The 18,758-nt window shown below is 36.4% G+C and overlaps 1 protein-coding gene and 1 long non-coding RNA gene across 13 annotated transcripts in view; one reads left to right on the top strand and one right to left on the bottom strand.

The window, feature by feature from the left end:
- LOC120306430 overlaps nt 1–13,189 on the bottom strand; it is a 40,056-nt gene extending 26,867 nt beyond the window's left edge. The window contains exons 1-2 of the long non-coding RNA XR_005556282.1: nt 13,058–13,189; nt 11,664–11,721 (exon numbers count right to left, since the gene is read on the bottom strand). This is a non-coding gene — a long non-coding RNA (uncharacterized LOC120306430). The remainder of the gene's footprint in view (nt 1–11,663; nt 11,722–13,057) is intronic.
- The window catches only part of PPARD (peroxisome proliferator activated receptor delta), a 53,175-nt gene that overhangs the window by 27,407 nt on the left and 7,010 nt on the right, over nt 1–18,758 (top strand). For 6 of the 12 annotated variants that reach the window (XM_039339590.1, XM_039339563.1, XM_039339582.1 and 3 more), the window contains one exon: nt 628–4,990. In XM_039339590.1, the coding sequence (XP_039195524.1) occupies nt 628–2,997 (2,370 nt within the window). In that variant the 3' untranslated portion in view covers nt 2,998–4,990. Of the gene's footprint in view, nt 1–627; nt 4,999–7,359; nt 7,488–10,522; nt 10,763–13,081; nt 13,234–16,334; nt 16,474–17,420; nt 17,550–17,997; nt 18,201–18,758 lie in introns of those variants that run through there. The other 6 variants (XM_039339646.1, XM_039339612.1, XM_039339628.1 and 3 more) reach the window with 4 other exon arrangements.

Below are 18,758 nucleotides of genomic sequence, written 5' to 3' on the forward strand. Positions count from 1 at the left end.
TTATCTAGAAGCTAAAGAAGGTCAAGGTTGGTTAGGATATGGATGGGTTAATAAAGCAACTTGAAAGAAAACAATAAAAAATCACTTGTATATTGTTACATGTATGTATGCAACTTATATGAAATAAAACTTTATTAACCTACATGATAATGAAGGGAAACATCTAATGGAATTTTGGAGCTGTTAAAAAGTTTTGCATATTTGGTTCTATAAGAAGAAAGTGTAGATTGAGAGCCCATTGGTTAATTTGCACAGCCCTTTACAAGGTATCACTCATATGTCTGGTGATTTAAGTGTTGTGGTTCAGATTTAATAGATGTAAAGTTGGCCTCCGATTGTCCAATTATAATAATTATAATTTTTGAGTAATGTAGCCTGAATAGAGATAAGATCTTAACAAATGTAATTAGATGGGCTTCTTCTCCTTAAGGCAGATAGAACTTTTTTTAAAAAATGCAGGTAGTCCTCGAGTTACCAGAATTTCTGTCACTAATTGATGCAGTTGTAAAGAAGAAATTAATACTCTGGCTTAAAGGCAGCAAGAACATATAAAATACTTTCTCAAGTAAGTACTGCACATCCAGACAAAGGGGCTTTGGAGATTCTTTTTGTGTTTTTTCCTCTCAGATGCTTTCGAAGATGTTCTCTTTGCTGCTATGCCTGTGGAATGGATGGATGCTTATTTCTGCAACCCAGAATGTGTCTACCATCCCTGTGAAACTGTGGGCTTGTTTTCCAAAAGGAGGAGTATCTGAAATAAAGTTGATATGTCGCATGCATGGATTATATGCCAACAGTTCCAATCCCGGAGTGTTCCAGAGCTTGTACATATTCCATGCTGCTTCAGACTCAGTCAACTGCCATTGGAGAGATTTGGCTAATTGTACTGTCAAGGCCAGTGAAGAAATTGGACATTTTTGTTATGACATGCAAATGGACAGTTCAAGTTTTCATATTCCTGTTTCATGCCGACCTTTGCCAACACATTTGGACTCTCACAGAACTGGAAATAGCGTAACCCAGGACAATTCATGTGACGTTGCCCTAATTTCTGCTGCTTTATGGAAATATGGTGCACCATTGCATCTGAGAATTATTGTTGGATCCCAACATGATAAATTTCTTAAAAATCATTTGCAGCTATCCTTAATTTCACCTTCTGGGAAAAAAATCACCCAAATGATTGTTAATTGGGAATCACATGACTGGGAATTAAAGGGAACAGACTTAATTAGACAGGGACCACCAGATTGGGTAGTTCCAATTAAAGGAACACATTGTGATCAAAGAGCATCCTTTGTTAAGTTTAAATTCTATGGTCATATTTCCATAACAGAAAAAAATAGTGAACAAGGATTGTATCAGCTAGAACTAGGCTTTCAAAACAAAACAGTTCTTCAATTTAAGCCACTGATTAAAGACCTTCTTTCACTGCGTCACATGAAAAATCCAATTATTGGATCTCATGTATTAAAATTAGATCAGCCTGAGCAAATTGTTAGGAGCCCACAGACCTCTCTGAAGGAGGTACAGATTAATTTTGAAGGTTTAAATGTATCACAGAAAGTGCCCCAGTGTTCTCCCTTTCTTGATATTAGCCACCGAGGTTGGATAGAATGGGTTAAAATGTGGGAAGGAGTATACCATAGAGAAAGAATAAAAAGGGGATTGTTGGATTGGATTGGCCCCCTGGGGGCAGGAGTTTCTTTTATAGATGCAGCCAACATAGAAGTATTAGCTAATAAACTTTCATATTCCACAAAACAAATAGGAAAACTTACTGCCCCCTTAACCAAATCTTTCTCACAACTCACAAAACAACCACAAGCGATCAGTAAAGTGCTTCCAGTCTGGGAAACAATTTTAGAAAATGATAACATACTGATAGTCTCTGGGATTCAGTCTCTCCAAAATAATGTTTCATTGGCTTTAGCATGTGAACAGGCCCAGGTAATCACCCAAAATGTAATCATGGATATGATTCGAGAAGCTAGGGCAGGAAAAATTCCCATGGAGGTAAGCAATTTAATTCGACCAGAACTCACACCAGGTGAAATTGCTTTAGAAGCTTGGTGGAGACTGCTAAATGCATCTTATGACTCTACTCAAAATATACTGCGATTATTCTTAATAACTGTGGAGGCCACTCAGATTATTCCTATCTATCCAATAGTGCCCCTGGGATTCCAGATTGACAGAGACTTGGTCATGTATTCCAGAGACTCTAATAAATGGGCACACTTGAAGGATGGTGAGTGGCAAAGTGTTAACGTGCAAGGTTGCGTTAAAAAGGAGAATTTAGGTTTTGTATGTGATGATAATAGCTTAGAAGAGCACCATGAATGCTTTTCTCCTCAGCTTATAAATAACTCTCATTGTTCTTTTGATGTAGTCCAAGAAGAAATGTCTACTGTTGTATATACTGGCAAGGGCTGCATTTGTGTTAGAACTCCATGTGAATTTATAATCATTAATAGTGTCATCATCCAGCCTATGCTGCCATATATCAATCGTTGCTTTTGCAATATTAGCATGATTGTAGGATGTGATTTCCAATTTCGTGTACCTGTTTGGACTGTGCAACATATGAAAGCCTATCCCTCTTTATATAAAGAAATATTTCCTATTTCACTTGGACTTGGCCTTTCTACTCTTAAAAATCTGCTTTCTCACCCCTCTCTCAAGCAAGAATTATTGAAACTCAGAGATATGGGTGAAAATGCTGCTCTTGAGATTCACCATAACAATCAGGAAATTGCGCAGATTGTAGCAAAGGTTACATCAGCTGGAGACCATGCCTGGTGGGAGGTGCTCCTGGGATGGTCACCAAGTTCAAATGGAGTACTAAATATTGCTCTACACCCTATTGTGATGATTTTAATCTTTCAAATAATACTGGTGATTTGCTTATTGGCATTGGTTGGGTGGATGAAATGGCAAGCAAGTAGATTGCATTATCTACAGAAGCAGATAGTTTCTACCAAAACAAAAGTGTGATGGAAATACTTGCCAGGCCACCTCCCATGAACAAGGAGACATTGCTGTGTCATGTCCTTTTGAAGACTTTACTTATGTTCTTAGTTTTTGTTTCTACTTACTAAATGTTCAATTGCTAAATGTCCACCACTTATGGAAAAGAATATTTGTCTGCAAGGGTTGTGTGCTAGCTTTTGTTGTTCTGTTGTTAAGGAAAAGTGAGTATCTTAGTGACTAAATCTTTGGGTGCACAAAACCAAAAATTCCTTGTATCCCAATGCAGACAGGATTGCTATTTACAACTTTATAATTGATAACATTATATATGTTTCGGTCACTGTTCTATTGGTAAATACCCCAATTAAATATTTAGTGTTCTTCTTTTCTGGAAATAGCTTGGGCATTTCTACTTTTCTATTTGTCGTAGAAAACCTTGATATCCTTCTTGGTAGACAGATGGTTCTGCTGCTTAAAAGCACCAAAATCCAGTATTCCATTTCTTTTTACTTCAGATGATGCCTTAACACAGTCTGAAAAAAACTGACTTAATCCTACCATTGAAGATCCTTCTTATGCATATGTTAACTCTCAATGGACACTGCCTGACAGCTTTAGCTCACTGCAGCTCATTCTCTTTTAATATCTTCCTTACTTCAGAGATACTTTGGTTGTGATTTTATCTATTACTGTTTTTAATAAAAATGTTGTATTGTTCCAGTGTCTACTTTGTTTTAATTTATAAGAATGCAAGGATACCCTATTGAATACACACAAGTGATCAATATTTAGATTCTGATTATTAAAATTGATCAGCATCTTGCTTTTGATTCATGAGCAGGCACAGTAAGAAATTAACTTCTCAGCTTTCTTAGAGGTTCACAAATGTTTTGAGGGTGATAAGCAAGGGAAATCTCAGCAATTTTTATTGATTTTATGCTCACATAAAGACGATTGAGTGACTTGGGCAGTTATTTGGTTGCTTTGGCTAATTATTCTTGATGCTGTGATGAAGTTTGGTTCTAGTGATTTTTTTAATAAATGCATTGAAACTTGGTCCTTTTAAAATATTAGATATCTGAGAAACCTAAGGTGAAAAACAGGTTTACATGTTTTTGATTAAAATAAAAACACTCTGGGTATATATCTCAAGTTGTGATGGAGTGGCTAGTGAAAGTACAACTGAACTTTTGAGATAATAGTGACAAAATTATAACCATACACTTTAATATATCTTTAATATCTAAAATCATAAGAGTATGTCTAATTTATTTTGCTTATGTCATGCGTGCAAATTTATTGAAGAAGGCAATGATGCTAGGAATGGTTTGTAGAACAAGAAGAAGAGGAAGCAAAGAACATGCTGGCTTGATAATATCAAATCTGATACAAAGTTGAACATGCAACAATTGAAAGAAGCTGTGCTTGATAGAGTAGAATGGAGAGAACTTGCCTATAAAGTCACCAAGAATCAGACACGATCAAATGGTTAAAACAGCAACAACTTTATCTCACTGTTGAAACAGTAATCTGGTGATTATGTTGGCTGGTCATATTATTTTAATAATATAAATCCAGATTATATCATTATATGTAGAAGTCCTAATAAAAGCAATAGTGACCAGTTTTCTCTTAAAAAAAACATTGTCAGATAAATAGCTTCTGTGTTATCTTACTTTATTGCACATATTTGCTAGGAGTAATTTATCCAATAAATAACTATTCATCCAGGGTCTTTAATTCTTTCACATAGTGCAGAATTGCATGTGATAAAAAAGTTTTATTCTTAGAATGTATGTTGTAATTCCATAACAGTGGCCAGTGTTTTGTGAATGTAATTGGTACCATTTATCAGTAACATGCTTCTGCCATTAAGATGTTTTTTTGTGACCTGATGTCCTTGGGAAGTTTTCCAGAGGTTCTGGCTATCTCTAGCAATAATACTGGTACATAGCAGCATTTCCTGTTTTGCAAGTCTGTTCAGCCAATGTATGGGTTGTCTGTCAATTAGATGCAGTCTGTTATTGGATATGATCTAGGATAGCAGTAAGACCATGGTGGCAACTACTATCATTTATAAATAGGAAAATAATGTACTTTGTGGAAAAAATGTTTTTCTTTTTAGAGATTTAAGTACACAAAGCAGATACCTATTGATAACTTCTTTTAAAATGAGTTCTAGGAATAGGTTGCTGATTGATGCTTATGTAAACAAAATAGGTACAATGTACTACTTTATTTCCACTGGTGTGCGTGAAAATAGGAGTACATGTCCTAGAATTGTGTTTGTTCTCTGGACGTTCAGAAACGTGACTGAGGTCACTACATATGAGGATTCTGCCCTAGTTTGAAAGCAGCCTCAGATCCCTGTGATCTTATAACACTGATATTGTTAAGAGCAAGACCTATTTATTTCTGGTTCAGAGACAAACATATGAAACTGCACTAAAATAAATTATTTTTTTATTTTGAGTACTTCATGCACGCTTTATATACTAATATCCTATTTTGAACATCTTTGAAATATGAATATCTCAATCACTCCATTTCCTGCAGTCAAAACAATTATTATTACTTTTTTCAAATTCTGCAGAGGTTTAGTTGCATTTACGAGAAAGTTAAGAAATTTGTGGATGGTTTGCAGCCCCAGAGACTTGATTCTGGGTTGCAGATAGTATTCTTGCCAAGTGCTCATTTCACTTTTTCAAGGCTGTTCTATGCTCAGGAGGAGTTATAAGGATCTGTAAAGAATTTACAAAATATGAATCAATCCTGGCTGCATTTTCCTATTCCTGCCATTGCAGCAACACTATTGGAGCTGCTGCAAAATAGCTGATATCTGCATTTTTGTTTCCCAATTCATAGTAACATTTCCATAGAAATGGAAGGATTAATACTTTTGCAGGTGGGTAGGTTCCCTTGTATCCAGATTTTTTTTTCCCATGATAAAATGAGAGCCAGGCAAACACATGCCACATGTATTAAAATGTATATGTGGATAGAATTTATAATAATTCATTTTTAATGTATGTGGTGAGGATGAAGGTTTCTGTTACTTCAGAAGCAGGGCACTGAGTGAATCTCTTTTTCCCTCTCCCCCCTCCCCCCCTTTGTGTCTTTCTCTTTCTGAATTCTTAAGTCACTGGGAAAGAGCACAAATTAGTTCATGATTCACTCCAGCTCTTGTTCTCTGTGGTGAATTTAAATTATTCAATATACTGTTTTGTTTTGTTTTTTAAAAAATATTTCTTGCTAAAGCAAGAAAAATGCACAATACCTTTCCCTCGACATGTGCTTTTTAAACAAAGTTTAACATTTATTGTACATACTTGGATGTTTTTTTAAAAAAAACATATATAGTTTATTGTTTTTTTAATAGCTGAATTTGAAAAATCAGAGTGAGCATCTTCAAAAATATTTTCATTTTTTATTTTCTCTGTTTATCATATATAAAGTTATATATTTTCTAAAATAAAAATAAATATATCAGGATAGAGGGACGGAGACCATGAATTCTAGTTCTGCCTTGGTAAGTCACTTCTGAAAATCTTGCCAAGAAAACTACAGGGACTAGTCCAGGAAGTTACTAGAAGTCAACACTGATTCAAAGGCACAAAAACAAATCCTATTCCAATTATTTTTGTGATGTGTTCACTGTTGCTTCATCTGTTTGTTTTAGTTATTAAAGAAAATATATTATGAACTATAGGTAGGCCAGCTGCATATGTACAATACTGTTAGAAATCAAGAAATTCTTAAAAATTCAGCACTTCAGCACAGTATTCAGAAGTTGCTTATCTGGCTAGTACAGCTATTGGAGATAGACCAAACATGTGGCAATCATTTAGAATAAGAACACCTGCAATTTATTTTTTGCTATTGGCACATGAGATAATTATCCTGTTTAATATTATGTGTTCCTTTCTGCTTTAGATTTTATATTTGTCAGAAACATTTAATGGGGGAGAGGTGGGAAACTAAAGATCCAGGTAGCTGAAACGGAACATTCTCAGCTTTATTGCTCTTAAATTACATCTTGTTCACTAATCATAATGTTGCTGCTATAGATAAAAAATTCAAAAGCTTGAATGAATCTCCCTTGAGCATTTTAACTATTATTATCCCAGGATTGTTAGCTGACAGTAGCAGAAACCTTTCCTAGCCTACTGACTTTTTAAAGTCATTTTTTTTATTTCATGTTGTAAACCACCAAAATGCCTTGCAGCACAATATTCATTTGTGTCTGCTTTATTTTCTGCTTCAGTTGCTCTTTTTAATTACTTATAATTGTTAACAGCTGCTTTCTTATATGTTGAGTTAGCTAGATGTCTGGTCTTGTATTTATCTGAAATAGATAAAGTTTTTAAATGAGTATTAATTTCACAGGAACAAACCCCTCTGCCATCTTGGGAAGTGAGAAGTGTTAACCCCACTCATGACTGTAGAATTCTGTGTTCCTTTGTGACAATAGCTATATGGGTGCTGTATCCTGTCCCCAAACATCCTGATTAGAGGTAATTCTTTTAGAAAAAATGTGAAATAGATCTTGTTGATTTGGTCTGATAATTTCAGTAGAGAGCTGTCTTCAATTTGAACATAAGTCTGGAATATTTTACAACTTTACCTTTACAATGGATCAGATTTTAGGTACTGTGTCATACATGTAGCTGCATCTAAATTTTTGACCATGAGAGATGTAATATACAGTTCAGTCATGTGTATGTAGACTTTTAGCCACTCTATTAGAATAGAATGTTGACCAGGGTATACCATTATGGAGATAATCTGCACTTCATACCCAGTCATAATTATAACATCTATCTTATTGCGATTTTGTGGCACCATATTATGGTGATTTTATCATGGTTTTATCTTACTATTTTATCTTGTATATTGTATATATATATATATACATATTTGTGCGCGTGCACGCACACACACACTGAGTTTTCCCAAAAATAAGACCAGTCTTCTTCTTCTTCTTCTTCTTCTTCTTCTTCTTCTTCTTCTTCTTCTTCTTCTTCTTCTTCTTCTTCTTCTTCTTCTTCTTCTTCTTCTTCTTCTTCTTCTTCTTCTTCTTCTTCTTCTTCTTCTTCTTCTTCTTCTTCTTCTTCTTCTTCTTCTTCTTCTTCTTCTTCTTCTTCTTCGTATTCTTCTTCTTCTTCTTCTTCTTCTTCTTCTTCTTCTTCTTCTTCTTCTTCTTCTTCTTCTTCTTCTTCTTCTTCTTCTTCTTCTTCTTCTTCTTGCCTTCAAAAGAGGCACCAGGTCTTATTTTCAGGGGATGTCTTTTATACTCACCTCCAGCACTGACAACCTTGCCCAGCTGATCCACTTCTTCTGTGACTGAAGGAACAGCTTCATTCTGCAGCTGCATTCCGGCCTGCATTTTGCACTCAGGCCTTTCCGGAAGGCCACTGCAGCCAAGTACCGAGCTATGGATTCAATCCATAGCTCGGTTCTCGGCTGCAGTGGCCTTCCGGAAAGGACTGTGACTGAGAAGTACAGGCCTGGCTGCAGAAGACGCCACAAAAGAAGTGGGCCCGGCGAGGAGAGGTCTGGCTGTGAGGTAAGCACGTGTGGGGTGTGTGGGGCAGCTCCACCCCCCCACTCCTGCCCTAGCTTGATTTTAGATGTGTGCCTTGCCCCAAAACTAGGGCTTATTTTTGGGGTAGGGCTTATATTAGGCCTACCCCCCAAAGTCAAGCTAGGACTTATTTTGGGGGTAGGTCTTCCTTTCAGGGAAACACGGTATATATGCTGATGTTTTATTAAAACTTACATTTGTGTTTCCATGTATAATGTGTTTTATTATTATTGGATATCAGTGACTGCATGACTTCTGTAGATGCCATGTACTAAATAAAAAATACATGTAGCATTATGCTGATTAGATGAATACATTCTCCAAGTTTAATGTGGCCCTGTTGAGTTGAATTAAAGTGCTTACAACCTATAATCAGTCCTATATAGTAGCATTAATATCACATTTCTTAGTAACCAGTTGTCATTTGAAGACTTATCAGATTTTATACAGTTATGATGAGTATTCTGAAGAAGTTAATTAGTTTGTTATACACATTGTGTTAGAATTTCAGATTGTGTGCTACTAGAATAATTTGCAGTGCTAGCAATCTTTAATTTTATTTTCTGTTTGCTCAAAGGAATAGATTACTCATTATAGAAACATTTTAAGGAATGTCCTGGAATCATATTAAGCTGGGAACATATAGTATGTAAATTCTTTCCAAAATACAAGTTTTATTGCTTTGATGGAATTTAAAAATGAAAATAGTCTAATATGAGATTAAGTAGTTCTTATATAATATTGATATTTTAATATGTATTTTTTCTGTGTTTAGTTTCATTTCAATCCACCTTAATATGTATTAAATGCTCATCCTGAAGATTTTGCATTCACTTTATATAGCCTTTTTTAATCAAGCAATTGTTTCTAAATCATGATGAATAGTTTCTCTTTTATATGTGATATTTCCTGCAGTGCAAGTGTACAAGGTGAAGCCAAAAATAACACTGTATGTGAATGGAGCCTTACTATCCATTACGAGGCTCTGAATTTTTCTCTCTTTTTCCATAATAAAAGGAAATTAAAATAATTGTCTGAGGCAAAGATTGCAGCAGTACCATTTTTGATCTCTAAAGTAAAAATTTACAAAGCTGCAATAAGAGAAATAGTAAATTTGTATCAGTTGTTCAGATAAACTGTATAGGTGTATCATTTGTCAAAAGAAATTGATAGAATACAAGAATAAAAAGAATCAGAATTTAAAAGAGGAAATTTAAAAAAAAACACTGAAGAAGTAAACAAATAAAAAAGTAAGATTATAAACACCAGAAAACAATGATCAAAAAAACTACCAAGGAAAAAACAATTTCCACCAACACTGGCAAGGCAATTTACTAAACATAAACAGGGAGCAAACACCACACTCATTTTCACTGATGATATCATCTAGTTGGGTAATTAAACATTTCAAGCAAACAGCCAAGCTCAGAGAGCACCAAGAATTTCACAATAGCAAGAATATGTAATTGTGGTTGGAAATAGCATTGTTTTAGCAATTAGAATATTTGCTAGCCATATGTTTAATTATCTCTTTTATATATTACTTGTAGTCTGTTTTCAAGAAGATCTACACACATGTGCTCCCCACCATCTGTAGAAAGTTAGGAATAGTGGCAGGTGATAGCCTCCCACCTCTAAAGTCTTAGTTTCTATTTAGGGGGCATGTTTTTGTGAATGAGTGCAGTGCTACACAGACAGAGTTTAAAAGTATCTTCCATAGATTTCTGTTTTTCTTTTTCAGTATCAGATCATTATGGTCCACAGGTCTTTCTCTTCTTTGTATTTGAAATACTAAGACAATTTGCATTGGGGATAGAATTTATATATTTTTCACGTATAAGTTATATAGATTCTTATAGATCTGGGGTAATTGGCCATGAAATGCTAAGAAAGCATCATAGCAGCATTATTTTTGTTTTTTAAACTTCTAATGCCTTCTGTGTGTTTTTCTTCTTTTTCATGAAGGTTAGCCGGAACAGCCTGGTAGGGGCCCATTTCCAGAGAGACGTGGATGATGCCAGAACTATGACAGGGACTGCAGTCTTGGCATTGAAGGGAGGTGATCAGTTATGGAACAGTCAAAGGAGGAAGTACCTGAAGTCAGGAAAGAAGAGGAGGAAAAGGAAGAGACAGTGATGGCAATAAGTGGAACCTCAGAGCCAAATGAAGGTCTAGATAATTCGGCACCATCTGCCAGGTATACAGGTAGGTTGGAAAAAGATACTAATGCCTTAGAGACACTTAAAGGAGCAATGGACATATTTGAATACTTTTTTCCAGTAATTTGTTCTCAGTGGGATGACGTTTTCCTTATGATTATAACAAATTTATTACAGACTTTATATATTAATTCCTAGCTTTCAAATGTATTAAGAAACTTTCCTTTATTTTTGGTTTGCACACTTAGTGTGCTTTGGGTCCCTTAGGTTTAGGACCTTGGAACCATGCCTTGTCTTTAGCCACACCTGCCCTCCACACTGAGGTTGCCCCTGAGATTTGGATGCTCCCCACCCTGTTGTTATTCAGAAGGGCCTTGAAGACCTGGCTCTTTGCTCAGGACCTTTGTGAGGGAGAGTTAGGACCTTCATCCTTCTCCTATCTGTCATAATTGAGAATGCTAATGGCACTACTCTGACAACTGAAAATGTAAATGATCTGCAAGCTCTAGTAATAAAAATCAAGGACGATAGTGAAAAGAAGCAGGGTTAAAATATAAAGAAGATTAAAATAATGACAACAGGTATAATAACCTGCCTTGGAATTGATAATGAATTTACTGAAGTGATAAATCATTTCTTTTTTTAGGATTGACTATCAATAGTAAAGGGACCATCAATAAAGAAATAGATTATAGACTAGCATTTAATAGAGTAGTAATGAAGGTCTTGGAAAAGATATTGTATGCTGAGAAGTGTGTATAACTAGAAATATCAGAATTGTGAAGGTGATGATCTTCTCCTTAACACGCTGTGGAAGGGAAAGTTGGACTTTAAAGAAGCAGGATAGAAAGCATGTTGATGCTTTTGAAATTTGTTATTGGAGAATAGCATGGATAGCCAAGAAAGCAAATAAATAAATAAATACTACGAATAATGAAGAAAAATACCTTAATTATCCTCTTGCAACACTGATTGAAATCCTTGCAGTTTGATCACATAAACCATCTTAAAGGATAGATAGATAGATAGATAGAGAGAGAGAGAGAGAGAGAGAGAGAGAGAGAGAGAGAGATAGTTACTAACTGAATTAGTACAGATTGTTAGCATATAAACATTGTCTTTTTCCTTTTTAGTCAAAATTGAAAAAAAATACTGGATGAAGTTCATATTATAAAATTATTTGCTTATACTTAAAAACAATCTGAATTTATTATGCTACATTAACATTAGGATTTGAACATATATGGGTCAAAACATACATAACAGCAAGCTTTCAACAAAAGTTGAAAAGAATATGATAGAGCAGCAGTTCTCAACCTATGGGTCGCGACCCCATTTGGGGTCGATCGACCACTTTTCGGGGGTCGCCAAAGGCGTCGATCTGCCATTTTGTCCCCTCCGGGGGCGGCGTCGCGCATGTGCACCGCGCATGGGGGGGCGCCACGCCCCGGGGGTGGCATCGCGCATGCACGCCACGCATGGGGGCGGTGGCGCGCCTCCGGGGGTGGCGCCGCGCATGCGTGTTGTGCATGGCCCTGCGCATGCACGCCGCACGCGGGGGGGGCGCCCCCATGCGCACCGCGCATGCGCATAACGTTTGTGTGACGGGGGTCGCCGTCACACAAACGTTGAGAACCGCTGTGATAGAGTAAATATGATTCTGAAAAAAATAAATATTTTAGGCTAATGTCTGCCAAGCTTTGTTGCAAACCCATGTTCAAATTGCTGGACATAAAGATTGGAATTTTTCCCTATGAGATAGTTGCTTCCAGATTTTGCATTGTAGTGTTTGCCATATAATACCGGTAGTCATCAACTTGCAACCACAGTTAAGCTTGGAATTTCAGTTATAAGTTGAGTCATCATGGGCATTAAGTGAACATAATTGTTAAGCAAATTGCATAGTCATACATCTAAATACAGCTTATCCAATGGGGCAGTTTTTACTGGAAAACAACAAAACATGATCATGTAATTGTGGGAAAAAGCAGTGGGAGTGACTTGTGACCTGCCAGCTTCCCATTGATTTTGCTTGTGGAAAGCTGGCAGGAAAGGTTTCAAATGATGATCAAGTATTGCAGGATGCTGCAACTTTTATAAATGTGAGCCAGTTGCTAAGTACCCAAATTGCAATCATGAGACCACAGGGATGCTGCAGTGGTTGCAACTTAGAGGGCTGGTCATAAATCCCCTTGTTCAGCACTATTGTTAGTTTGAATGATCATTGAAGGAATGAACATAATCAGATTTAGTAATTACAAATGTAAAGTAAATAAGCAAAGCAAAAGGACCAGAGATTTGTACCAGGTCGTACTTTATTGCAAAATTACAATGTTAATACCTTCCTCATTCTGTTTCCGGATAGATCTTTCTCAGAGTTCGTCTCCTTCTCTGTTGGACCAACTCCAGATGGGCTGTGATGAAGCAAATTCAGGAAGTCTAAACATGGAATGTAGAGTCTGTGGTGACAAGGCATCAGGGTTTCATTATGGGGTACATGCATGTGAAGGCTGTAAGGTAAGGATAACACAAATATTAGATATAACCTTATGAGAGGTAGACTGTGGGGTCCTTGATGCTCTCTAAGTTTGGAAGTCTTCTTGCAGATGTTTCATTACCAAATTAGGCAACATCATCAGTGCTAAAAGGAAGTGAGGTTTACTCTTATTTTTATATACTAGTGGTTGCCCTGCCAGTGTTGGTGAGAGTGTGGTGGGGTTCCTTGATCAAGGTGTTGTCTACTGTTAGCTTGTTTGTGTTGGTCATTCTTTGATTGGGATATTGTTTATTTCTAGTGTTAATCTTGGTATTAATCTCTGTTCATATGGGTGTTGATTGTTGGGGAGGAGGTGTTTTGGGCTTTTTGATTGTCTCTTTTGAGTGGTATGTAGATGTTGTTTAACTCTATCTGCCCGTTGATGGCCAATTTATCTGAGTACCAAGCCTCCAGGAATTCTGGGCATTTTTGATCTAGGATTGCTCACAATTTTCCAGTTGAAACTATGGTTGACTCTGTTCATGTATTATGAAATAAAGGAGTTTTCATCATATCTTCTGTCTGCTAGTTGGTGTTCACAGATATGCTGTGCTGATCTTCTAGCTGTTTGTCCTACATAGTGGCTGTTACAGTCCTTACACTGTAGGTTGTAGATGACTCCTGTTTTTTTCTCCTGGGTGTGCTGGGTCTTTTGATTTACTTAGGCTGTTTTGGAGGGTTTGGTTGGTTTATGTGGTACGATGATGCCATATGGTCATAATAGTCTGTTGTGATTTCTGATATGTTTTTGCTGCATGGCAACGTTGTGCTTTATGCTTTTTATAGCTTGTGTTGGTTGAGTTATGGTGCCTTGAATGGTCGGACACTTTTTGATAAAGTACATGGATATCCATTTTGTTGGAAGTCATTGTATAGTTTCCTTTTTTCCAATGTTCAAGGTTGCTGCAGTGTGTTTGTGCTCATCTAAATAGACAAGCTTTTCTTGTGGGAGATTGAATTGTTACTTTGAAAGTGGAGCACCTGGGTTGTGTGGGAAGTTTTTCAATAGACATGTGTTTCTATTTTATCATCACTGCCTCTGCTTATGAGGATATCTAAAAAAGGGAGTGTGTTGTTGTTTTCTTCTTGTTAATTTTATTCCTTTGAAGATGTTGTTGATAGTTTTGTGTGTTTTCTCTAGTTGGGTCTTTTTTATTATTAGCATTGATGATGTTCTCTAATTCAGTAATGAAACATCTGCAAGAAAACAACCAAGATAAGAGAGCACCAAGGAGGCCACAGTTCAACTCTAAGCAAGAAATATTCTCTAGGGAGAGAAAGATGGAACTAGAAAATGTAGAAGTCCTTTTTTTGTTGCTGCTGTCACTTTTCATTGAATCTCTCCTCTCCCAGAATATAGAGATCTCTTTTAGAAATTAGATTGGCTGTATGTGATAACTGAAAAAAGACCTTTGTGTGCACAGAGATGGGAAGACTCACAGATTCGCACAATGGAAGAATGGGTGGTGCAGTTAATGGAAGTAGCTGAGATGGCAAAATTAACTACCTTGATTAAAGAAAAGATTTTGTCTAGCTTTGTTTCTACATGGAAACCACTTTTGGACTTTTTCATAGAAACCAAACAAATGCTATACTAAGTTTGGGATTTGACAACTAGAGTTTATGAGTATAGAAATATAATATTGAATTTTACATCAAACAGTTAATGTATTGTATATTTGTAACTAAATCAAAGAAAGTTGGAGTTCCCTTTTTTCTGTTTTCTTTCTCCTTATTCCTTTGCACCTTCCTCTTCCATATTTGTTTTTCCTTCTTAATTTTTTTTCTTGTTTATTTTAATGATTTAAAGGATGTAGAGGATTTATATGGCTGCTTACTCTGGGCAGCTTACAAGCAATAAAAACCCAATATAAAAAGAATAAAAAACAGTAACCTCCCACCTACCCCCACCCCAGGAATAACAAGCAATCAAACGAGCCATTTGATGGGTTCCAACGCACTCTGGGCTCCCTAGGATCACTGGCAGAACCAGATCTTCAGAGCCTTGTGAAAGAGTGTCAAAGTGGGAAACAGGCTAATCTCTGCAGGGATGATGTTCCAAAGAGAGGGAGCCACCATGGAGAAGGCCATTATTCTGGGTCCCACTAGACGTACCTCCTTAGGAGACTGAATCCGCAACATGCCTCTCTTTCTAGTGGTTGGGTGGATGTAATCGGGAAGAGCAGTCCTTCAGATAACCTGGTTCCAAGCCATAAAGGGCTTTAAAGGTGACAGTCAGCAGCTTGAATTGTACTCGGAAACAAATCTGCAGCCAATGCAACTCCCGCAGGAGAGGTAATAGTAATAGTAATAGTAGTAAAGTTGGAAGGGACCTTGGAGGTCATCTAGTCCAACCCCCTGCTCAGGCAGGAAACCCTACACCATTTCGGACAAATGGCTGTCCAGTCTCTTCTTAAAAACTTCCAGTGTTGGAGCATTCACTGCTTCTGGAGGCAGGCTGTTCCACTGATTGCACACCTGGGTCTGAAACTTGCACACCTGGGTCTGCACAAAACCATACAGGCCGCTGCATTCTGAACCGAATTGGAGCTTCTAGAAGCTTTCCAAGGGCAGCCCATGTAGAACATGTTGCAATAGTCAAGATGGGCGGTGAGATGGGCATGAGTTTATATTTTATTTTTTGTAGAAATTTAATGAAGTATTTTTCTTCAAAGAAGAAGGCTGCAAGGCACCTAGTAACAGATTTTGTTCTTCATGGTGCCCAGGGTAAATGCTAATAGTATCTACTGGTAAGTAATAACAAAAAAGGTGAGACAACAAGGATGTTGAGAAGTTGGCTTTGTTGATTACAAGTAAAGTCCATCTGGTGGTCACTTGTGAAACTGCATGCCTGCTTCTTTATGTTATATATTAAATATATTTATTTAGGCTCCCCCCCCCCCATTATTTTCTTCATGCAGAAGAAAGGCTTTTTTATAATATGTTTAAGATATCTACTTATTGCTGAAAATATTGTCCTAAGATCTAAGGTGATAGTAAATCTCGCACTTCTGAAAGGGCTATTAATATCAGAATGAAACATCTTTTTGTTTCCAACATCTGTCTTATCACATACCAACAGGGATTCTTTCGTCGAACGATCCGCATGAAGCTAGAGTATGAGAAATGTGAGCGGAACTGTAAAATTAAGAAGAAGAACCGAAACAAGTGCCAGTACTGCCGCTTTCAGAAATGCCTTTCACTAGGCATGTCACACAATGGTGAGATCTCCCTCCTCTTCCTCTGGGTAGGGGTGAAGCATAGAGTTATAGTGAGATCGGTGGAATTATACATTTACTATAAGATAAAATTTAGTAAAAGGAATAAATTTGAGGAATACATCTAAATACAGCTTATCCAATGGGGCAGTTTTTGCTGGAAAACAGCAAAAAACACTGGATAGACTTCTGCTTTGAAAAAAGATATATTTAAGGCATGTGTACCCTGCATACTATTTTGAAATATGTTTTAAAATATTACAGTAGCTAATAAATCAATATCAAACAAAATGGGTGGTAAAAAATATCATTTGAGCCTAAAATAAAAATACGGTTTATGCATCCCAAAATATAAGCCCCTGAATTAGTACATTTGCATTTCCAGAACAAAAATAAAATTGGTTTCCCTATGGAATCTATATAAAAGTATTCTAAATAATTTAATTGTATTGTATGTCTTTGTTTCTTTTCTTAAAACATTTTGAAAGCGTTCAGTATGTTTCTATGTGTTGATGCCTTTGTTGCATTAAAAAAAAACTAAATAAAAAATCCTAGGGTATTTATATGAAGGCACACAGTGATTTTAATGCAGGCTCATTGCACCAAGCAAAGTTTGTATAGTCAGTGTCCGATTGGACAACTGTATGGGAATTCGGTGAATGCTGACCCTTGTTCAAGGTTAGATGGCACTGCAGTAAAAGCTTGGCTTTTGAGTATGAAATGGTTAATCCTACAATAATCTACAATATGTCCAAATTGTTGATACTGAATTGAAGACACATGAACTAACATTTGATCACCTGATCCCAACTGGTATATGGGCTGACCAGAGGCAGAATGATTGCATTTGCTTTAGAGTAGTAGGTAGTAGTTTTCCTCCCAAACTTGCCTGTGTGTAGCACTATGTTTGTACTGCTGTGCCATAAATTTGAAAATGCCTACTAACTCAGCCTTTCAGTTAGCACAAAAGCACCCATCCAGAAGAATGGAAAGTTTCTTTCCACCAAAAAGACATGCCTTTACTTGCCTGGAGAAGGATATGCTACCTTGCACTCCTCATCAGCATTGTACTTGGGGAGGTAATTATCATTAACTGTGTCACCCTGCATGCGTTTACTTTTTTGTAGAATGTCCTTAGAAAGATATTGCTATTTTTTGGATTAAAATGAATTCATTTAAAATGAAGCTTTGTCTGGGAGCAGGTGTGGGCATAGTAACTTGAACAGTAGATTAGAACCAGATGACCTCAGTTTAAATCCCATTCAACCTATAATGTTCATTTATGACCTTGAGCTAAAGTCTGTCTCTCACAGCTGTTATGGTGATAAAATGAGGAACATTGTATATATTTTTTTCTGAACTCTTTGAAGAAAAGGTGGAATATAAACTGAACAAAAACAGATTTATATTTTTCTATAAGAAAAACAAAAAGTTTTAAAAGATATGGTGGCAAGTTAATAAAAATAACTGTCCTTATCCTTTTTAGCTCAAGGTTTTTAAGTCTCCTGCTTCGTTTTGTTTCTTTAGCCATTCGTTTTGGCCGCATGCCAGAAGCTGAAAAAAGGAAGTTAGTGGCAGGACTGACAGCTACTGAAATCAGCTGCCAGAACCAGCAGGTGGCTGATCTGAAAGTCTTTTCCAAGCACATCTACAATGCCTACCTGAAAAATTTCAACATGACCAAAAAGAAAGCACGAGGCATCTTAACTGGAAAAGCCAGTAGCACCCCTGTGAGTACCTCAATTCCAGAAGTTTACATAGTGTATTAAGCAAGAAAGATATTCTTCCCAAAAAAATAGTATATATCCATATTTTTTAAAAAATGATATTTTTAAACTATGAGTATTATTTAAAAAAAAATAGGTGAGATTGATGTGCTGTATTTATAGATAATTAAATGAACTGCCAGCAATTTACATTCCAGTAAAACCTATATATTAAACCTGCAATTAAAACTTTATCAATAGAAATGGCCAACAACTATAACCCAACTTAATAGAAATCATATTTAGGTTTCAAAAGCTCCACAAAAAAACTTCAGAGTCCTATGAAAAATCCCAAGATACATGCTGATCAGACCTCTCATGGGAGGTTTTTCCACAGGGCAGAACATCCCATAAAGGCACTTCTGGGGCCCCACTCTTCTTACCTCCTGCTTATGGAAAATCCTAAGTATTCCCACCTGGAATGACTGCACAGGATAGACTGATTTTACTGTTGTCTTTTTTGAGCTTTTATAAAGACATAAATTGAATTTTAGTATTATTATATTTATATAATTCCATATT

Source organism: Crotalus tigris, unplaced genomic scaffold, assembly GCF_016545835.1.
Source record: "Crotalus tigris isolate CLP2741 ecotype Arizona unplaced genomic scaffold, ASM1654583v1 scf7180000017550.10884619, whole genome shotgun sequence".
Classification (NCBI taxonomy): domain Eukaryota; kingdom Metazoa; phylum Chordata; class Lepidosauria; order Squamata; family Viperidae; genus Crotalus; species Crotalus tigris.